Below are 23,550 nucleotides of genomic sequence, written 5' to 3' on the forward strand. Positions count from 1 at the left end.
GACCATTACTGTGTCTTTTGTCAAAGTATTAGTACGTATTGTCTCTGATCGTCATGCCGTTTAGTGATAAATGTTGTAAAATCAGCGTGTTATTTAAAAAGGTTCTGCACTGAATTCGATTGCTGCTGGAGGCCACATAGTGTATAGTATTATGACGATATGGATGATAAAATGTACCAAAATCTTCAGTATCATCTGTTAGTCTCCTTCTTTCAGAAGCGTCTATGCACTAGTGCTTTTCAAACTGCAGTGTTTATACAGTTAATAATAAAATCCATTTAAGAACTTGTTTTTGTCGATAGATAATTTATATCACAACACACTGATTTGTAGCTTTATACGTGCAGATTTAATATACAGGTAAAACTAGAAAAATTTGTGTCTGTGTGTGTGTGTGTGTGTGCGCTCTGTCTTCTTGATCCCCAGTGAGTCATGGTGGAAGGCTGCTTATACTGAGCCAGAATCCTCTGGAGGTTTCTTCCTGTTAAAAGGGAGTTTTTCTCTCCACTCTCATTGCATGCTTGCTTGGTATGAGGATTGCTGTAAAGGCACTGACATTAGTCAGTGACTCAGTGCAGTTTGCTGGGTTCCTTATATAGGAAACTTTATTTCTGATTGGCTTAATGAATGGACCTGTATTGGAATGCTTATTATGTGAAGTGCCTTGAGACGACGCTTGTTGTGATTTGGCGCTATATAAATAAACTTGAACTGAATTGAATTGAATTGAATATGGTGCAAAAGTTCCTTTATGTCAATAATTCAATTTAAAAGGTGAAACTAACAAATTAGATACTCATTGCACACAAAGCCAGATATTTAAAGGTTTTGGCATAACTGATGATTATGGTTTACAGTTTATGAAAACCCCATATTCCTAATCAAAAACAATTAGAATATTGAGAAAAGGTTAAATATTCTAGACTCAAAGTGTCACATTAATTAACCAAAACACCTGCAAAGGGTTCCTGAGCCTAAATAAATGGATTTTTGCACCCTATTCCAATTTTTCGAGTTTCACCTTTAAAGCTAGTGCCCGCGTGCTTCATTACTAGCTGTAGTAAACATTTCTTCCACTAGATGGCAGAAGAGAACAGCCTTCATCTCTGAGTTTAAACTGCTTTCTATATCATTATATAATACTTATATAACTAATTATAGCCCCACCCATGCTACATTACTCACAGTCTGTTTTTATCAAGTCTCTATTCATCAACTGAACATTTAAAATGTAAAGATTTTATTATTATGATTGTATTTGACACAGCACCTTCTAGAATTCTGCAGCCCCCAAAGAATAGAATAGACTTTATTGATCCCATAGAGGGTAAATTCACTTGTTACAGCAGCACAAACACTTAGAAAATAATTCAAAGAAAAGTAATAACAAAGGTACGTGTATTTATACATAGGCAGTAAGCCATTATTGTGACCTTTGACCAATTAAAACCACAAATAAAAATGAAACTTGGGTTCCAGAATATTGTAAGGCACACAAACACACTATGTAGATCTGGTATTGCACAAGTATTTAACATGTACTGAATGTTATATTGATGCTATTGTGTACCAGGATGATGCCAGTACCAGCTAAACTGAGGAGTTACGTTAAATGGCCTGTATTTGATATAGAGTGTTTTAGAGTCATGCAACCTTCCAGCATATAATTATTATGACAACATACCTGATCCCGCTGGGTGTGAAAGCTGCTAACTGATATTTTACTGACTCCTGTCCTGACCAAGTTTGATGCCAGAGTTCGTGAACACTAGTGTGTTGTTTTCAACAATCGTCGTCTGTTTGGATCTGACGTACTATTGTCACACACCAGCCTTACAAACACAAGTTTGTTGACAGAGAAGTAGGTTACATTCCTCTCACTCCCAACACTGCCATGTGTATGCCACACCTACTTCCATTTCACATGAAACTCTAAATTTAGTTAAACTCAGACAAAAACCATCACGACTCCATCCACCCCAGCCTGGCCCAGTCTGGACCAGTCCTGGACCGCAGTGTGACCACTGACTGGTTCTGCTCTGATACAAGAGAAACAACAAGCTCAGTCAAACCCTCTTTGGCTTATGTGTTACACTTTTAAATAAGCAGTGGATGACTTTTTGAGATGTGTTAACTTACTTCTGGAACCGAGTCAGTTTGATTTTGAGAAAACATTTATAGGATGAGAAGAGTTTGTACCTAAGTAAATAACTTAAGGTTTTATGCTTTTGTGGAACTTTTTATTTGTTTTAATTTTCAATAAGCAAGTGTGTGTGTGTTGATGTGGTTTCGTCAAATGTCAGAAAGGGTTGTGAAAGTTCACACATTTATGAATCAATCACAAAAGTATTCTAAACGTTAGAGTAACATTTTTGTCCCAAATATAAACAGCCCAGAATCTTCTAAATGTTATTAAAATAAATAAATAAATAAATAAGGAATGTTTGGTATCATCGGTCTACCTTTAATGTTGGCTGATATCTTTATAAAGTACAATAAATGTTTTATCACCATAGCTGAAATGTACAGAACAAGAAAAAAATATGTTACTAATACACACATCTTAGCGTCAGGTTAGGGAGAACGAGATTCAGCTGCTGTTGGAGACAGAATAAATATGACACTTTTCCTATTAATGACTTATGCATGCATGATAGGAGCTAGGTGATGCTAGTAATCTTTTTTTTTTTTATGACAGGAGGACACAGGAAATACCTGTATGGATTTGTATCGGAAATTAAGTCGACAATATCAGTGTATCAGATATCGAGTGTCCATAAAATAAATAAATATATAAGTAAATTCCCTGAATATAGCATTCATTTGTCAAGTGACATTCTAGAACCTGGAAAATGATATTTATCTGTTATATTATTATTATTATTATTATTATTATTATTATTATTATTATTATTATTATTATTATTAACTAACCATTCTGTCTCCTTTAATTTCACAAAAAAATATTTTCTTATTTCTTTTAAATCAACATGTTATTTAGAGAATTTAGTGTCTTAAATCCAACAATCTCATATAAACGTTTTTGTTACAAAGTGTTGTTTTTGTTCCTCGTTGCTCCTATTTAAATGTTCCATTAAGAAAATATTTAAATGTCTTCCTGTAGAACAGACCTGCTGCCAGTTAGCACCATTGTTTGTAAAAAGTTCCTCTACCTTTGTTGGTAAACAAACATTTTATTTTATTTTCTCATTTCTCTATTTCCTGGTACCCATTTAGGACTGAGACACTGATTGTGGAGCTTTTTTATATTTACATTTAATTGTGCCTCAGGGTAAGAGAATTTACTTTGAAGTTGTTGGAGGCGATCAAAAGAGGTCCTGTACTGTCAGAAGGTGTGGGTGTTTGAGCTTCCAGAGACGCGGTGGTTTCCGAGGCGGGGTTGGTGTTGTCTCCAAGCGTTTGGTTGTAGACTTGTCTGTTTTTAGAAAGTTTGCCGTCAGGGAAAACACAGCCCCCCCCTCTCTCCAAAAGCCACAGTCATGGAGCAGCAGATGATCTTCCTGTCTGAGTAAACAGTGATTCAGATGGGTGAGGAGTGGGAGGCTGAGGTCTGCTTCACTGCCTCTCCCAGACCCTCCACAACAGGAAGTGGGCTTAGGGCGCACACTGGAGCTTCATCATATCATTATTTCCCTTAGCTTTAGCCATTTGGTCTGAGTGGTGGTGGAGTTGATGCACACATGTGAAAACTTTGGAAAACACATAGCTGCAGTGTTTTGGTCCACAGCAGCAGTGAATTAGGTGATTTTTCCCCTTCTCGTCCATGTCTTATGTAACTTTTCATTTTCAAGTCAGGACAAGTGGGATCGGTGGGACCGAAGAACATTTGTAATTAAGGTTCTGACTCAACATTTGGCACAGAAAGGCCATTTAAGCTCTCTACCACACAACCAAAGTAGCAGTCTCTCATTTCAAGTTCAGAAAGACATCCTGTAGTTTCTCTGCAGAACTCAGTTACAAAAGTAATCAGCCAATAATTTACCTTATCATCAACAAGGGAGGTGGATCCTGTTATTTTTGCTCTGGGGTGTTATCTGCTGAAAGGTTCCTTGTCTCGTTTTCTGATGAAACCCTCTGATTTAAGATGATCCCACAGTCAAAACAGAGTTAATTACATAATAAACACATGTTCTCAAATGAAAACTATAAGATCAGACTTGTTTACTTTATTGTTACATAAAGTTTAAATATAAAATGTGTGTTTTGTGGGGCATTTGTTTTTATGCAACTTTTCTAGAATAAGCAATGTCAACAGCAATGTGCAGCATCTATGTGAAGCAGAAGCAGCCCTGCGGTGTGTCCAGTTTAATACCTGAGGTCCTTTAGGGGTCATGCAGGGTCGTGTTGTGTCTGCATTGCAGTATAACAGCTCCAGACTACGTCTACTCAGTGTACAGACAGAGAGGGTGAAGCACAGTAGATGTTTTCGCTCCGGCCGTACGCAGGTGAAATGTCAGCTCTGCTCAGCTCACTGCCACGGCAGCTTTTCACACTTTCAAAACAAGTCACTGCAGCAATTTCGGTGGTCACTTAAGGGTTTTTATGACAAGAATGGCTCCTCTAAGGCCGCAGTAAAATGGGGATAAAAATAGAAAAAGCTTGTAGGCTGCAAACAAGCAGAGAAGCTGTGGCGAGAGGAAAGGATAATTTGGCTGCATAAACGAGCCCTGTCCCTGTTGTTTTCTTTGGTTAGAGTTCGTTAAAGGGAACGCCGTGATTCCGTCAGCGGGACAAAGAGATTGTTTTCAGGTAGGCGGCCGCAGAGCTGCAGTCACCTCTGCAGCCAGAATGGTTAGTGGTTGCACAGCTGTGTGGTGTCTGACCTGCGTGAGGTGCAGATATTATGATCCAAACCGTAAATGTATGGAATAGAGGTCTGAGGGGAGGATTTATAGGGTTGTTTATATGCTCTATTTGAGTCCACCACAGCAGACTGTTGCTTCCTCAGCTTTTGGGATAAATGGTGGAGAGGTGCTTAAGAGGAGGACATGGGTGCAGCTCACACACACACACACACACACACACACACACACACACACACACACCGACAAGACAGGAAAGCAGGCGTATACAAGTTTTAAACAAACACCATCCAGTAAAAACCGTGCAGAAGCCCTCAGAACCCGTGGTGTGGCGGTCGGTGTGGTACAGAAAACTGCAGTTTAGACTCACCATGGATGTCAGAGGCCTGCACCATCTAACAAAATAAAACCTCATCATCAAGATGCATGCATTTGAGGACCTTGAGGTGACAGTAATGTTAGTTTCTGCAAACATGAAAGAGTTCAATGTGTAAAAAGAGAAATGTAAGTTTAGCCATTGAGACATGTTTGTGTGCGATTCACTGAGACCAGACCAGTAATGCAAGCTACAGATCTTATCTACTACGTTAAGGTCTTGACTGAAAAGTTGCACCCAGTTTTCAATGACCCAGATGCCACTTTAAACTATTTTTACCACCATAAAAATAAAATTCAGCCTTTAAGTTGAACTTATGAGCTCCTGTTTAAATGTTGGCATACACAGTACCTGCTGCAGGTGCTGTTTATACCCCAGAGTAAAACCTCCAGTCCTAAAAATGTTGCTTTAGACATACTTCATGGACTGTGTCGGTGTTTATTCTGCTTAAAAACAAAATCAGGCTGTCCCGCTCTCTCTGGACTCGTACTCTAACTCAACCTGACATAACAGCAAACGTCTGTTTTAAGCTTTAAAGGCAAAGCAAACAATATTTATGAGTTTTAATGACATTAATGTTAAATGAAAGAATGAATTTGTGTTTAATGAAGTATTAAACTCTCACCACCAAAAGGACTTTAAAACCTATATTTATTGATGATCACCTGTAATTAAAAAACACTCATGGGAAAGGGACGAATGTTTCAAATCATCACTGTTTGCTCCAAAAGCTGTTTCAGAAACGTGTGTGTGTGTGTGTGTGTGTGTGTGTGTGTGTGTGTGTGTGTGTGTGCCCTTTGAATAAAACAAGACGTAAGCTGTTTTCAGACATCCACACATGTGTGCAGCTGTAATATCATCATCTGAAGACTCCACAGTGACTCACAAGGTGGAAATTACAGTTTGTTCTCAAAGGCTTGGATAGTCAGGAGAGTTAATCTGTTACTTTGGCTATTTTTTTACCAGAACATAATCCATAAAAGTGCTAAAAAAAAGAACTGTAGACATTAACTTTAATGTAAGGATTATTACTAGAGAGGAAACACAGGAGGAAGGCCTTTAAGCCCCCAGTAGCAGACCTCTGACCTACTTTTCTATACGTCTGGCTGAATTATATAATCATGTGTGTTTTAGAGTAACATGAGATGTGTGGAGTGAAAATGGCACGCCCAGATAGTTTCAGGCTTCTGTGGAAGTTTAGTTACCACAGCCACTGTTACTCACATCCTCTAACAGGAAAACAGGATTCATGCAAATAGCAATGCTTACGTGTGCAACGTTTCAGGGTTTTAGCAGCAAACTTTCAAGAAAATAAGAAGACTTGTCTCGGTCTTTTGCAGGATTAACAATTTGCACCTTCTCCTGTGTAAAACTCTTTGTGGCCATCTCCCGTCTACATGCTGATTTCATCATTCTACGTGTAGAGAAACGTTTGAATACTCTGCCTCATTCTTGGAATTAGCTCTAAAACCTGGTCCCAGAGATGTTAGACCACATGGCACTGATGAGCTGCTCCCTGCTTCAACAGGAAACTCTGATTAAGAGCTTTAATCTTTCCAAGCCAAATTAAGAAATGAAAAATCATTTTCAAAGGATTGTATATTTAGCAGCACCGTGTGTATAACTGACCGTGATATTTTAGGGGTTAATTAAATTAACTCTCTGGTGCTTTTATGTTGATATAAGTGAAGGTACTGAAAGTTTAGGGCATTTTTTCTCATGTTTATTTCATTCAATAAAAAAATACTAATAAATAAACAATATGCATTTACACACAAGGGCTGCGCAGTGGTTAGAGCTGTTGCCTTGCAGCGAGAAGGTGCTGGGTTTGCTTCCCGGCCTGGGATCTTTCTGCATGGAGTTTGCATGTTCTCCCTGTGCATGCGTGGGTTCTCCGGCTTCCTCACTCGGTCCAAAAACATGACTGTTAGGTTGATTGGTCTGTCCAAATTGTCCTTAGGTGTGAGTGTGTGTGTGCATGGTTGTTTGTCCTGTGTTGATCTGTGATGGACTGGCTCTCTGTCCAGGGTGTACCCCGCCTGATTGCCCATTGACCGCTGGAGATAGGCACCCCGCGACCCTACGTGGACAAGCGGGTTCAGACAATGGATGGATAAACACAATACAACTTGAATGAAAGGGGGCAGATGGAGGAAAAAATCTTATAATTTCTGCCCCATTTTTAAACAGAAATTAAACTCACACATTCCCTCGAAGTTCAGTCACGTTCCTTGTCCATATTATAGCCACAGACAATCACATTTATATCCACCCAACACACTTTATCTAATAAATTCTCTAAACACTTTGAGTTCTTGACTTTCACTTCTGTCCAGGTAATTCCATAATTTCACACCATTCACTGAAATACTCATTTCCTTCATTCTGGCTCTAAATCTGGGTATTTTTAAAGACTTCAGTTGCCTTCAACATATACCTACTTTCCCTCTTTTCAAACAATCGCTGAATTTGTTTTGGCAATGAACCTTTATACATTGTATGCAATATTCTACAGTTGACCAAATCATGAAATTTCACTACTTTCTATTTTATAAACGGGTTAGATGGAACTTTACTGTTAATTCTAAGCTCTTTTCTGTAAAGCAAAAAATGGTTGGATAGAAGTTCTAGATGCAGTTGCAGTATGGCATTTTTTAAAGATCTGAATTCAGTCTGATCTACGTTGGGCAACTTTTATTTGACATTAATCTGACATTTGCAAATGTTCCATGTATTGCTCCAATAGTTGTAGTCGACGTGTTTTGGGGATAATTTACTGTTACAAAACGTTAAACCTTACCCAACAACCCTAAATGTGGTAAATTCTGAAACTTTAACCAGGCAAATTTTAGCTTAGATAAGATTTATGGGCATTTAGATTCTTAATTATGCAATCTTCACATTTCCAAGAAACTTGTGATGGAATTCAGCAACGTCCTCAAAAGCTGCGGTCATGAGGTTCAATCTCGTGAGTTACTTATCAGTCACACCAGCTGCTGCCATTAGCCATGATGGCGCAGGCCATCTGTACGCTGGGAGCAGCTATCAGGAGCTGCAGCTGTCAATAGTCTTCATTCATGTTGCATCAATTTGAGCCGAAAATGGAACATGATCTACGTCAAGTCACTACAGGACCACAGAGTTAGCAGAAGGATCATTTATTGACTCATGCAACCATCCTCTGAACGTGTTCCATTTGCTCTCTTTGGCTGTAATAAAGCAATAAATATGATATAAAACAAAAATCACACCAGCATTTTATGCTGTTAAACATACATAAAATAAAAAACATGGCAGTGAAATGAGCTGCCAGGTAGGAAATTAAGGCATGGTGGTCTTCTGCTTGTAGAGTAAATGCTTTAGCCGATCAGGTGACCTGGAAAAGAAAAACAAATTCATCAGCTGTAATGATGGTGAGGGGTTTGACAACACACACCATCAGGTGAGTTCAGTACCTTTGTTAGAGAGATGCCTGGATGTTATTCAGGATGTTGCCATAGACAAAGTTGAACAGCTGTTCCTTTGACATGGTTCCATCTAGCTGCGCTGTAACAGCACACCAATGTTCAGAAATTAATGCTTTCATCAGAGAACACCAAACCTTTATCATGCATACTTACCAACATCAACTGCTGATTCCTCCATGATGTTCTTGTGTTTCAGGTACATGGGCCAGACGTGGCCATCGAACAGGCCGGGGGGGTCAGGCACCACGTAATTCCTAGAGCTGCAGAAAATAAAAAACACGTTTACATAAAGCAAATAAGGCAGATAGCATAGAAAACATTCTGAGCATTCACCTCCTCCTCTTTTTGCATTCTTCGTATGGGATGGAAATAAAGTAGCGTTGGTTTAGCACGTCGATCAAAGGCCTGAAACAATAAATGAAAGGATTGTTTATTTCCACCTTAAGACCAGAACCTTATCTACTGTGATGTAACTGAGCTCCTACCCATAGGTGTAAAGCAGGAAGCCCTCCACAATAAGGATGTGAATCTCTTCCTCCTTCTTGTGGTCGGACTTGGGCATAATTTCAGTATCCTGGGTGTTATTAACGCCATGAGACTTCTCAAACTTCACCGGGTTCTCCAGCCATCCGTGGATGGTACTCATCATGGCGTCCATGTCCAAAGCAGTGATGACTACATAGAAATAGCAGGAAGGACGGAAGGAAAAGGGGGAAATAAAAGACGTACAGGAAATTGCAGGGAGCAAATGAGAACCTCAGTTAGAGTTGAACCTTTATTGCACGGAGATTACAAAGAAGAGTGTTACATTTAGTTCAAACACACACACACACACACACACACACTCTTTCATAAAACCCAGGCTTACCATCGTACTGCTTAAAGCCATCTTCACCAACTTCAATCTGATCTTGTGGCTGAAACATACATCGATAAGATGTACCCAGGTACATTCCACTAGGACTAAGCTTTATGGAAGGCTCTAATAGTGTTATTACACACTAGTTACACAGCCTATTAACACAAGTGGCCACGTGTTTACACACCACCGAATTGTGATACTCTGACTCTATACTGGATGGTCACAATTTAAAGGAAGTGTGTATGATGATGCTCACCTTGAAGAAGTCATCTTGATGCACCACGCAGCAGTTGGGTAAGGTCTTGATGAGTCTGTTGGTGAGGGTGGTCTTCCCTCCGTTGGTCACTCTAACAAAAGTAACAGATTATTAACGTTGGCTGATGCAAGACAAGCAAAGGAGGATGTCAACAATAAGGCTAATATTAAAAACAGACGTGTTTTGAAATCAAGAGGCTAAAAGCAGACGTTTTTTATGACAGATTTCAAATTTCCGCGTCACATAAAAGGGTGGGTCCACTAGCTGGTCCTTGAGCTCATTTCTCTCACAATCATCAGATTAGCCGTTGTTCACATACATATAATCTGATAACAAACCCAAATATTAAATTAAATAATAGGTTTTGATAAAAGGGCACTTTAACATCCGCAAAGGCAGCAACAGTTTAGCGGATGCTGTTCCCACGTGTACCGGGGCCTCGAGCAGCTTGGTTAGCCTGCTAGCTTAGTTTAGCTTAGCTTCCAGTCATTCAGAGACGGATCTTACCCGCCAATGCCGATGATGTACTTCATGGTTTCCGTTGGTCAAAGCTCGTGTCAAGTTGAAAACGTCAATAAAACCAGGTCGAGATAACGATGATCTGACGGGAAGAAAGCTTAAAAGAGAAAGGTTGCTGCAGGAAACGTCAACTACTTAAGTCCTCCATGGTACTTGAGGGTTGTGGTAAGAGCAAAGACGTGCTGTCACTCGGACGCGGTCTTCCACCGAGAGAGAACCACTCTGTGCTGTCGCTTCTACACATACTGGAAACAGGGCCGTGATTGGCTATTTAAACACCTCCGGGCTGCAAGGGCAGCCAATCAGAAGCGAGGATCACGCTATGGGATCACCGCAGGTCCGCAAATTCGAGCTCCTCCCCCCACGCCTCCATGTGATTCTTAGATAAAATAAATAAACGAGGTTGTGTTTTTTAGACAATTAAAACGTATTTGTCTGATAGAAACAGTACAAAAACATACATAGAAAGTATAAATGAAAATAAATACTTTTACTTTACCACTGAGTACAACTGCATAGGCTTCACAGTTATACACCAGAGGGAAGAAAAACGCAAAATCAAACCAAAACATCAATTATTTGTTAGACTTGATGAAATTGATTCTTTTTTTTTTTTTTTTTTTTTTTTTTTTTACCAAAGGGCAAATGTCAACAAAATCCGTTGTTGGGCCAAATGGTTTTCTGACATGGTGTACTCATTTTAGGATAATTCCAAAAAAGAAGGAACTTATTTAGTTTATGACTTCTTCCACTGCCAGCATGCAAAAACTGATATGTCCCACTCCATTTTAATGGTGATTAAGATCATTGGTTGTTGGCAGTTTATTTAGCAGAGTCCGTTTAGCTTCCAATGATTTATTCTCTATAACCTCCTACATGCAAGTATCAAGGCTATATTTTAAAACACCTTACTATAGCAGCTATTCTTAAAAATGTTTCTTACTCATAAGATATCAGTAGCAACAGTGGAGAAATACAAGTGTGTGACTGCATGCGCACGCCAAGAAAATGCATTTTTGATTCATCACATGTGTTAACCAGAGATAAATAAATTAGACCTTGATACTATTTTCAATTTCCTCAACTGAGCTTCAGCTGCAAGTCATATGAACTCTAAATCTTTTCTTTCAACCACCATGATATAATGAATACCATCACATTTACAATGTGACTGGAAGTTTCTTTACATTAACTACTGCACCTAATTGTGTTTTTCATGCAAATACTAAATATCACAAAAGTTGTTCTCTTTCCAGCAAATTCTTGGGTGCATTTGAGCTTCCAGTGTGGTGATCTGTTGGTTTCTGGTTGTAACTCCTCCTTAAGTCTTGTCTGATCATTCTTTGATTTTGATTTGACATTATACTTCCTTCTGGACCCCACATGTCAGACTGGGTGTTTCTCTTAACATCTAAACTTTCAGTCCACATTAGTGCAAATATGTCATCTAGACTGCCAGTTTACTCAAGCATCATTTTGAAAATGCATAAAAAATATGTGATCTGAATTTCAAAATAAAAATCATTTTAATTAAAAAAATAAATAAAACATAGAACAATGAATATTGTAGTACCCATTTTTGCAGTTTACCTTAACGTTAAATAGTTACTTGACTGTTGTTTTCATGATGTTATCATTGCAGCTATGTGTTTCTTCAAGTCTTAGAAATAAAAATATTATAACATAATTTTCAATCACTAGTTATTAATGCTCCCAGTTTTTTTAAGCATATTGTTTATTTTTTGGCGAAGATTGGTAAAAAGAAATGTCTTGTTCCTATTCTTGTAAAAGTTTTACAAAAGATGCTAGATAAGGATTTTCTTAATCAAACTCTTGACTTTACTTATTACTCATGTGTCAAATTATGCCTTACAGGTTAGATTAAAGATAAAAAAAACTTTATCAATGTCACAGGAACAATTTGTGGCCCATGAGTCATTAGAGAAAATGCGTACAATATTTTGGTTTCAGAAACATGTAAAACAACGTGTTCATTTGTACGTCAGTGAATTTCACTGAACTTATCTAATCAGTGAAGGCAGGATCTCCTTCAGAGTCCTAAACAGATTAACTGTGATGCAGCTTTCCTTCGTCTTTTTTATTTTTTTTAAGTTGATTGATTTCTCGCTAACAGTTTTTCAACCTCTTTTTTTCCCAAAGAGATAGCTGGACTCCCAATAGGATCATAGGACACCAAGTGGACGGTCATGAAATCTGAGCAAAACCTCCCTGTCAAAGCACCCCCATCACCCCACTTCTCCTCCAGCTCCACTGGCTGCCAGTCATCTTCAGGGTTCATTTTAAGATCCTGGTTCTGGTCTTTAGGGCCCTACATGGACAAGCATCATCATACATTGGTGAGGTCCAGTGACCAAAGCCTACTGGTTGTGCAGCATCTGAAGACCAAAGGTGACAGATCATTTGCTGCTGTGGCCCCCAGACTCTGGAGCTCTCTCCCCCTGAGCCAGAGATCAGTGGACTCAGTGGTCTCCTTTAAAAAGCAGCGGAAACTCACCTGTTCAAGCTGGTTTTGGTGTGGCCTTCATCACCATCCTCTCCTTATATTAAAAATAAAAATAAGAATACCTTTATTTGTCCGTCAGTGGGGGGATTTCATTATTGCAACAGCTCAAGAACACAGGATAGCAGCAGTGGTACACAAAGGATATCACACGAGAGAATATTAGTAAATTAATATAATCAAGATAATTATTGCTCAGAACGATAGTAAATATTAGTTATTATGCTCTTTCTACCAACGCTGCCTTTCCCAGGATCCACTGGTTTCCCTCTTTCCAGTTTATTTTCTCTTTCCCTTTCCATTTTTAATCACAGTTTTTTTCTCTCATTTTAACAATTTTTTTAAATCTTTTTTTATATCTTAATATTTAAATTTGTTTGTTTTTGTGAAGCTCTTTCTTTCTTTCTTTCTTTCTTTCTTTCTTGTCTTCAGAAATTAAATATTACAGTGACCTTTAACAAAACCCACTCATACTCACAGACCTGTGCTGTTTGTCTTGCTTTTCTTTGCTTTGTTTAAACCATCTCCTAACCATCTCCATGCATTTTCCTGAGGTTACACCAAAACATTGGCTACGTTGGGGTTTCCACTCTCAACAACCTCAACTATGAAGAGGAAGTCGCCAAATTTGGGATTCAACTTTTTGTGTTTGTATTCATAGTTTGACTCAGTTGCATTCTGAGTGCGTTATAAACCCTTTAAAGAGTGAAACTTTCCCAGATAATCGGAAGCAATGAACTGACCTACCCTTGTTATACGTGTTTTTCCATCAAATGTGGTTTTAAGCAGAACCAATGCAACGTTTTTCTACAGTTGAGCAATAGCTGCAACGAAGATACTCTTGACAGTGTCAGATTTTAGAAGGATCAAATAAATGTGAAATATAAAGTTGGTTTCTTTAAATAGAATACAACAAGAAAAGAAAGAAAATGATCTTTTATATTGAAGCTCAGTTCAGTTTGACAACTCACACGGCAGAGACGAACACTCAGATCATTTCCTTTCATCAAGTGAAGTTTGAAAACTGCTAATGACCTGACCATGGCAAATATGTAAAATGTCAATTTGCAAGATGTTTCATATCAATGTAATGGACTAAATAGCACATCTCTTTGTTTAAAATGGCAAGTAAAAAGTCCAAAGTAGCATTTCAAATGCGAATACATGAGGCAGTCTTCTGCAGCCTCTGATGTGACTCAGCAAAATGAATGAATGAACACAGTATTACTGTTTAGAGATGAAATGATGACACATCTCTGTAAGATCAAGCAGAATCACTTTAATCACATGTAAATTACACTTTCATCTCCTATTAATTTCACCTAAGATGAACTGATAATTAATTGAATAAAAATAGCAACTATTTGATTATTTGTGTCATTGCCACATTCACAAAAAGCTCACTGTGTGCACTGCTGAAAATAAATGTATGCTCTTGAGCTATAGGTTACTGAAGACTTGGAAAGCGTGCATAAAAATGAAAAAAAAAGTGGATTTCTTAAATAAATTAGAGGATCCCATCAAAAATGGAAGGAAAATGTGATTTTTATCCACCATCATGCTTCAAAGAGGACACAAAACAGTGTACTGTTGATCAATATGCATAAAAATAAATGTATTCACACAAATAGCATTTCAAGGTCTTGAGGAAGTAAAAGCTTGATGCGCTTTCTCTTCCTAGAATTTCAGTCATTTTGACGCCACCAGTGTTTTTACATGATGGTTGACCTTTCATGTGACGCCTCCGTACTCTGAATGCATCAGCCTGATCTGTTTGGAACGTTGTAAAGCTGCTGTTCATTTGATGCAAGAACACTGTAGATACTCCAGAGAGATATTAAAGAATATGTGAACATCATATTCATCGTACTTATGCATGGCTGGTGTTCTTTAAACACTAATAATCAGAAACTCCCCTGTTCAGTCTTGCTGTGTGATGCATATGATGAAATAGTATGAAATATTTAGAATGATCAGACTCTAATATTTAGGTTTGTTTAGCTGTAATATGAGCTGAACATTTTTATCCTTTCAGCTCTGACCAAAACTACCTAAACGCCTGACTGCCATCTGCTGGCTGATGTTTGAACTCATTCTGATCAGTTTTCATATCAGAGGTTTGTTTCAAGTAACGCCAGATCTCTTTTTTAAGATGAGATGGAAAAGCTTCTAAAATTAATTCACAATGTAAGAATCACACAAGGCAGAAAAATTCAACAGCTGGAAAAATTATTTGAGGACTTTATCTCACTGGTTTGCACGGAGAGAGAGAGAGAGAGAGAGAGAGAGAGAGAGAGAGAGAGAGAGAGAGAGAGAGAGAGAGAGAGAGAGAGAGAGAGAGAGAGAGATTGATGTTGTGCACCAGCTTCAACTTTCTGGTTCTACTCCGAGTTGTAGCAAAAATATAATTGTATAACCATAGCAATAATGAGCTGACTGCTCTAATCCCAAAGCTTTCATAGAGGCTTGTGCTATCTTATAAACTTTCACTGTCAGTTTTGCATCATCATCAGGCAGAACTGTTATGAAATTGCACCAGTGAATTTACAGACTCATATAATTGTCGAGATGAGTGAGTCGTAAGCTTGGAAGTTGGCACAAAAGATGGATGCATCAAGGAGCGAGTGGACGAATCAGCACGGATTGGGATAGAATAATTTACGCCATTATTGGGATTTTGAGAGGTTGAGGACCAACGGAACTTTAAGACAGAGAGGAAATTATCTCTGCCTGGCCCCAAAACAATTTCTAATCTAAATCTGGTCCCCTTGAGCCTGTGAGGCTGCAACAAATACTCCCCCCTCAGAAGAAATGTGGAATGCTGCCGTCGCTATAGCAACTCTGTCTCCCTATCCCAGCCTGGGTGGGACTGCGGGTTGTGAAGGCTGCTGAATCGTTCCAGGAGTCACCGTGCCCTCCAAACCCCAATGACCTCCCTCCCCTGTCCAGACTGAGGTGACGTGCGCTGCTTATTGTGGCTGCAGTCACTGACGTGTGGAGAGTCCCAAACCCACCACCCCACCTAGTGGACACTTATGTTGTGTGATGTCTGAAGTCTGTTTCATTTCTGTCTGAGGTGTTTTTGCATAGCAAAGCTGCCCTCCCTGTGGAGAGTACCTCTGAAGTGCCTTTTTTCCTCCACCTGAAGCAATCCTCATGTAACCCCTCTGATCTCTATTAAGGTAGCGCGACTCGGGTTGCGAATGGCCACAGTCACCAATTGTTGTCATGTGTCCTTGCCTATGTATGTCTAAGCTCTGAATTGTGTGTACTGAAACTCTAATTTCCCTCTGGGATTAATAAAGTATCTTTGAATTTGAATTGAATTTGAATTACATCACATAACTACATTAGGTCAGGTTTGTACTGAATAGTTCTGGATTGTTGACATAGTATAACTCACTGATTGTTCCATACTTGACTTACTGTAGAAATCTGGGCATCCACAAATGAAACTCATGCACAACTGTCACGAACAGAACTCGGAAGACCCGTGAAGACACCAAACACAGAAAAGTAGATGAAAAACGTCTTTATTTTGATGCAGAGTTACAGGTGGGCGAGGCTGGAGACAGTCGGAGACAGGCGAAGGTCGAAATGGCAGGCAGAATACAAGGCAGGGGTCAGGGGAAAAACGAGGTCCGGAGGCAGAGATCAGGCAGGGTGGATGGCTGGAGAATTTACTGGCAAAGGCTTTCAATAATCTGGCAGAGACTGGATAGCTGGATGGTTCTTTATAGCAGGGGAAGCAGGTGCGTGAGATGAGCTGAGGAGTCAGGAGCAGGTGAAGTGGATGAAGCTGATGACAGGAACAGGTGAGAAGAATGGAGTTGATTGTGGTTGCCAGGGGAAACAGGGCTTGTCAGGAGCTTGGTGAAGGGACCAGGTGAGCTGAATGAAGGTTAAATGAGGAGGCAGAGAAGGGTGAAGGATAGGAGTCATGACAGACCCCCCCCCCCCCAAGGGCGGATTCAAGACGCCCACAGGAAACCAGAGCAGAGCGGGAGGAGGGGGACCATGAATGAGGGCCAGAAGAGTCTGGGGGGCCGGCGACGGGGAACCAGGAGCCGGGACTGCGGGAGTCTGGGGGCCGGCGACGGGGAACCAGGAGAGTCGGGGGATAGAGGACACTGGAGGACAAGGGCTAAGAGGGGACTCTGGACTAAGACTAAGACACTGAGGGGACACTGGACGAAGACTAAGAGGGGACAATGGACGAAGACTAAGAGGGGACACTGGACTACGACTAAGAAGGGACACTGGACTACGACTAAGAGGGGACTCTGGACTACGACTAAGAGGGGATACTGGACTACGACTAAGAGGGGACTCTGGGCTAAGACTAAGAGGGGACACTGGTCTACGACTAAGAGGGAACTCTGGACTATGACTAAGAGGGGACTCTGGGCTAAGACTAAGAGGGGACTCTGGGCTAAGACTAAGAGGGGACACTGGACTATGACTAAGAGGGGACTCTGGGCTAAGACTAAGAGGGGACACTGGACTACGACTAAGAGGGGACTCTGGAGACTGAGGGGACAGAGGGAACTCTGGAGACAAGGACGTAGACTCTGGGACTGGTGGAGACGGGAACTCTGGAGACAGGGATGTAGACTCTGGGAACTCTGGAGACAGGGACATAAACTCTGGGAACTCTGGAGATGGGAATTCTGGAGACGGGAACTCTGGAACAGGCTGGACCTGAGCCTCGTGGACGGGCTGGACCTGATGCGGTGTGTCCTCCGGGACCACCGCCAGAGCAGGATGCGATGCGTCCTCCGGGACCACCGCCAGAGCAGGATGTGATGCGTCCTCCGGGACCACCGCCGAAGCAGGATGCAATGAGTCCTCCGGGACCACCGCCGGAGCAGGATGCAATGCATCCTCCGGGACCACCGGCAAAGCAGGATGAGATGCGTCCTCCGGGACAACCGCCGTAACAGGATGCGATGCGTCCTCCGGAACCACCGCCATAACAGGATGCGATGCATCCTCCAGGACCACTGCCGGAGCAGGATGCGATGCATCCTCCTGGATCACCGCCGGAGCAGGATGTGATGTGTCCTCCGGGACCACCGCCGAAGCAGGATGCGATGCGACATCCGGGACCACCGCCGAAGCAGGATTCGATGCGACCTTCGGGACCACCGCTGGGACATGATGCGATGCGAGCTTCGGGACCACCGCTGAGACAGGATGCGATGCGTCCTCCGGGACCACCGCCAGAGCAGGATGCGATGCGACCTCCGGGACCACCGCCGGAGCAGGATGTGATGCGTCCTCCGGGACCACCGCCGAAACAGGATGCGATGCGACCTCCGGGACCACCGCCGAAGCAGGATGCGATGTGACCTCCGGGACCACCGCAGAAGCAGGATGCGATGCGTCCTTCGGGGCCACCGCTGGGACATGATGCAATGCGACCTTCGGGACCACCGCGGGGACAGGATGCGATGCGAACCTCGGGACCACCGCTGGAGCAGGATAGACGGAGCCTCTCGGACAGACGGAGGTGGAACCCCTGCTGGACATGGATGCGGCGTGAACCCGGGAACTACCACTGGACCTGGACAGGCGGAGTCTCTTGGAAAGACGAGGGTGTAATCTCTGCTGGCGCGGCCTCTGTAACCACCGCTGGATGTGGATGCGATGCGCCCCCTGAGACCATCGATGGACGTGGATGTGGTGCAACCCCTAGCACCACCGCAGAACCTGGATGGGCAGAACCTCTTCGAAAGGAGGAAGTAGGAACCCCAATGAGCATGGACGCGGTGGGACTCCTGGGACCACCGTTGGACGTGGACGCGGTGCGTCTCCCGGAACCATCTCTGGACGTGGACACGGTGTGCCTCCTGGGACCACCGCGGGACATGGACGCGGTGCGCCTCCTGGGATCACCGCTGGACGTGGACGGGATGGAGGGACTTGAGGCTTGAGTGGCGTAGCTGCAAAACCTTGCGTCTGTGAAGGCCATGAACTAGTAGAAGGACTCCGAGGCTACCACTGTTGCGTCGTCAAGAACCCCTACGCAAGATGGCCGCAGCAGGCCTGGACGGTGGGGTGGAGCCTCTGTGTGGCAGTGGCCTGATTGCCAGCCGCGTTCCCCACAACGGTGACTCCTGCTCCTTCTCTAGTTCCATAAATTCCAGGAGCGTGAGATACTCCATGACAGGTATGATGAAAAGAGAAAAAAAAAATACTCCCAAGTGCTGTTTCGGCATCGGTTCAGACTTTTGGCCAGATTATTCTGTCACGAACAGAACTCGGAAGACCCGTGAAGACGCCAAACACAGAAAAGTAGATAAAAAAAGTCTTTATTTTGATGCAGAGTTACCAGGTGGGTGAGGCTGGAGACAGAGTCGGAGACAGGCGAAGGTCGATATGGCAGGCAGAATACAAGGCAGGGGTCAGGAGAAAAACGAGGTCCGGAGGCAGAGATCAGGCAGGGTGGTTGGCTGGAAAATTTACTGGCAAAGGCTTTCAATAATCTGTCAGGGACTGGATAGCTGGATGGTTCTTTATAGCAGGGGAAGCAGGTGTGTGAGATGAGCTGAGGAGTCAGGAGCAGGTGAAGTGGATGAAGCTGATGACAGGAACAGGTGAGAAGAATGGAGTTGATTGTGGTTGCCAGGGGAAACAGGGCTTGTCAGGAGCTTGGCGAAGGGACCAGGTGAGCTGAATGAAGGTTAAATGAGGAGACAGAGGAGGGTGAAGGATGGGAGTCATGACACACTACTGATGTCAGACCCCTGATCTCTGATCTGGCCACCCTGAATTTTAAACTTTCTCCTATGAAGATACGAAGGTCCTTATGCGACACTACTTTCTCCTGGGTTAGGCATTCACAGCTTTTGACCCTGTCAAGCGATTTAGGAAGTGTAGGCTGGACAGTAGACTGGGTAGTAGGAATGGGAAGAAACTGTTATTTTTCTGCTCAACTCCTCGTAACTACTAGGTAGAGCATGCATTTCTGTATTATTTAGATCCCCCTTTTGATTCCCAGTGCTGTCTACCCTACCATTGTCAGATAAATCAGCGTCATTACTCTGGCTCCCCTCTGTGTCTTCTAGCTGTTTATCTGAAGTCCCAAATTCCTCTCTGACCATTTTCACCAACACCTCCTTACTCTGAATTAGTTGTTCAATCACATCCTGCAGCTCCAACAGATGTGACAATCCTGCATCCTCTTACTCTACCATTTCTTCGCTGTTTATAACATCACTAATGCACTGAAAATAACTTTCCTCATCCTCTGACGTCAGACGCGATGGCTCTGCTCCTGGCATGGACCCAAGTGACTTGGCAAGTTCGAACAGTTTCTCTTGTGGAAGCGTGAGCAGGCCTCTGCTGATGCTCCGCACCAGGCTTCTCCTCTCACCGTCCGCCATGGCTTTCCCACTTTTCTTCTTCCTCTCCCCTGGTCACACACGTTCGGAATTCTCTTCACTCTTCGTCCTGGACAGGTTTCTCTCTCTCTCCGCAGCCGCTCGATTGGGTACCCTCAGTCTGATCTGGTCTCTCTGTTCGTTGCAGATCTCTTCAGGGCTCACCGGTAAATTCCCCGTACGGGCCACCAAAAACTGTTGCAGGTAAAGGGCCGGCACAGTCCCCACTAACAGCTTAAATTATTGAGGGAACGTCTGGGTGCCTGAAATGCAAATAAAGAGACAGAGACATCAGAATGGAGTGGTCTCTGTGAACTGCTGCTCCCGAATCTTTAATTATCTATTCTCAGAATAATATAATCCCTTTTACATTACATGTGTATGTATTCACTTTCCCTTCATTTCCACTAAACCAATATTCAATCATTTTCTCTTACAGTTTCCACAACCTCCAAAACATTCAGGATTGGCTACAAGACAATGCACAATAAAACATTCATATGTATTCACCAGTGTGACCTAACAGTTGCTACAAATTTTGACCCGAAACAACATTAAACTCCACTTTTTCTATTATAACTAAACCTACTTCAGCACCCTTCTTACTATTAAACATTCGTTGAACATATACATTTCTGTTAAACCCATTAAAGCTAGGATAGCTCGCAACCTTACCAGTTGAGCTATTAGCATGTGAGGCTAGGCTTTGAGCACAAAACGTTAATGGCTATATACGTATATTTAACTCTATAACTGACATTTAGCATAAGCAATCAACCGTCACCACATTTATAAATTCAAGGCGCACCTCACATAGGTGGATTTGCATGCTTGGGTGCACTTTACTAACCTGAAATGCAACTAAAGAGACGGAGACATCAGAATGGAGTGGTCTCTGTGAACTGCTGCTCCCGAATAACGGTAGACGGTCACGGGACACAGAGCTCCACTAGCTGTCTCGCTAACCAAGTCTCATAGGAATTAATATAAAAAGCTGAATATTGAGCCAATTACAGACTCCTGTTTTTGATCTTTTTGAACTATCTGTACTTAAAACTAGAAACAAGTTAAGTTTGATTGACCGTCAGAAAGTGGGAAAGTGCCCCGCTCCCTCCCAGCACCCTGATTGGTTGAGAGAGGTCAATCATCTTCTGGCTAAATGGACTTACACACCAACACATGTGAGACATCAAATCGATCGGCTTGGCCTAAGGAATCCATCTATCCACATATAAATCCATACATGCTTCTATCCATCCACCCATCCATCCATCCATCCAATAAACCATCTAACATGGACTCAGTGGTCTCTTTTAAAAAGCAGCTGAAGACTCACTTGTTCAAGCTGGCTTTTGTATGACCTTCTTCACCACTCTCTCTTTATTCAGCTCTCCCTACCTATTCCACCTTCCTCAGGATCCACTGATTTCCCTCTTTTGTGTTCTCTTTCTCTCTTTCTTAACAATTTTCAATCACAATTGCCTATTTTTGCTCATTTTAAATATATTTTTTAAACATTTTCTAAATGCTTTTTTATATTTTTACATTCTTTGTTTTTGTGAAGCGCCTCGTGATTTTTATCTTGAGAGGTGCTATAGAAATGATACTTTCTTCTTCTTTTTCTTCTAACATCCATCCAACAATCTATCCGTTATTTCCTTCATCTGTAATGAATTAGATTACGTGTTATTTAATGAGCCATAAGGTGTGGGATTCCATAGGAATTATGAAATCCACCTTACGGATCTGTGAGTTATTTAAACCAAAAGATTGGATCTTTTCATTGCAGGGATTAGATAACCGCTTCGTATTCACTCAGAGACAACCGAAGAGAGAGAGAGTCTAGTTTAAAAGTTAAGAATTTTATTACTAACAAATCAAACTAGACTGACTTTAAAACTAAATGTATTGTGTAACTAAAGTGGATGAGATGGTGAATGGATGACGTGTGATGTAATCAGAACCAGCAAATACGAAGAAGCGATTAGTTCTGATGGGAACTGAAGGTGTTGTTTTCGCATTAAGCTTTGGTTAGGAAGTCCATAAACACATGAGACACCATTTGCCGGTCTACATACCCTGAGCGGAAGTCCCCGTCTAGATCAGGAGGTGTAAAGGTCGAGCTTGACCTTATGGAGCTGGAGCATGTAGAAGAAGCCACGGCAACCAACCACCCGTCCTGGGATACGTCCGGGTCACGGCAATTTGTTGGCGTCTGGTGAGACCCAAGCCTGGGTCTTGATGGTTCAGCTTTTATTCTGAAAGGAACTGTTGCCGCAGTTAGTATAGCGACGAATTTTTCAGCTTGTCGTTGGTTCTTTCAGTTAAAGAGCAGAGATCAGGATTGGCCACTCCCTCACTTTCTCTGGAATGCTTTGAACTGGCGGTAGAGCTGACGTGGCATAGTTTTATACTTTGGATGTTATGGTTTATTGTCGAATGAAAAATTACCAAACACCATCAAAAGCACGCCTCCATCAGATCTGTAAGATTCTGATTGGATCAGTGAAAGTAATGTGTTATGTCTTTTTAACGCTACGTGAAATGAGTCCTGTTGGAACAGTCACAGTACCTTTATATTCTATAGGATTATAATAAGGTAATTAATATTTTGATTTCACAGATCGGTCACATCTTATTTATTGACTAACACTTTGATGGATTAGTTTCATTAAAATAGAGTTATTTGATTAATTAAAAGAAAAAAGTTCATTCTTCATTCTTCTGTTGAGCTGAAAATAAGCAGGTTAGAAGGAATGCATGAGACCTTGAGACCCTATCTCATGCAGACTAGTCTTGAGCAAAGAAGGGAAAAAAACCAGTCATTCCGTTCCGTTACACATCCAACCATTCATCCATCCCATATCAAGTCTGAACACGTTAATCAGTTTCAGATATCAGCAAATATTTCTAAATTCACAGTTCAGCCAACTGTAAAAATTTACCCATTAAACTATTCTCATTCAAATGCCAGCTGTTTAACATTTCAAATTTTGAGTTTTTAATCAATGTTCAAAGATTAAAGTATTCTGTTTAGCATTTTTTGTCCATTCTTCACCTATATTCTCAGCTTTATTACACTTGTTGGGGATTTTTGCTTCTAAATCTTTAAATACATTCAGCTAATTTTGACAGTTTAGCTTAGTGTGAGCATATGCTGCTCATTTCACAGTTCAACTAAACATAAAAATTAAACTGTTAAACTAGTACTCAAACAACAAGTGTTTAGACATTTTTGCTGTCCAGATTTTTAAATAATGTTCAGATTTCAGTTTTCGGCTGTTTAGGATTGTTTTCTCCGTTCATCACTTTTTGTGCTTTATTTACATTTTAGTGCTTTT

At 41.6% G+C, this 23,550-nt stretch overlaps 1 protein-coding gene across 2 annotated transcripts; it reads right to left on the reverse strand.

Moving 5' to 3' along the window:
- Positions 1–8,341: 8,341 nt before the first annotated feature.
- mibp2 (muscle-specific beta 1 integrin binding protein 2) lies at positions 8,342–10,547 on the reverse strand. 2 transcript variants are annotated; one of them, XM_015953575.3, is made up of 8 exons: positions 10,292–10,547; positions 9,785–9,875; positions 9,535–9,583; positions 9,152–9,341; positions 9,000–9,071; positions 8,820–8,926; positions 8,655–8,745; positions 8,342–8,575 (listed from the first exon to the last, which is right to left on the reverse strand). In XM_015953575.3, the coding sequence occupies exons 1-7, from the start codon at positions 10,315–10,317 to the stop codon at positions 8,660–8,662; spliced, it is 621 nt and encodes a 206-aa protein (XP_015809061.1). In that variant the 5' UTR covers positions 10,318–10,547; the 3' UTR covers positions 8,342–8,575; positions 8,655–8,659. The 2 variants fall into 2 exon arrangements, with proteins under 2 accessions (XP_015809061.1, XP_070410974.1); XM_070554873.1 differs by lacking the exon at positions 9,535–9,583 and having other exon boundaries at positions 10,292–10,418.
- Between the last annotated feature and the right edge of the window lie 13,003 nt (positions 10,548–23,550).

This window comes from Nothobranchius furzeri, chromosome 9 (genome assembly GCF_043380555.1).
Source record: "Nothobranchius furzeri strain GRZ-AD chromosome 9, NfurGRZ-RIMD1, whole genome shotgun sequence".
NCBI classification, from domain to species: Eukaryota; Metazoa; Chordata; class Actinopteri; order Cyprinodontiformes; family Nothobranchiidae; genus Nothobranchius; species Nothobranchius furzeri.

Bases quoted from the DNA above. Each gene is read 5' to 3' on its own strand.
- mibp2 (XM_015953575.3), bottom strand. From the start codon at position 10,317: ATGAAGTACATCATCGGCATTGGCGG. The intron at 9,584-9,784 runs GTGAGCATCATC...TGTATGTTTCAG, and splicing joins ATCAAGATGACTTCTTCAAG to CCACAAGATCAGATTGAAGT. The intron at 9,342-9,534 runs GTAAGCCTGGGT...ATTTCTATGTAG, and splicing joins TGGCTTTAAGCAGTACGATG to TCATCACTGCTTTGGACATG.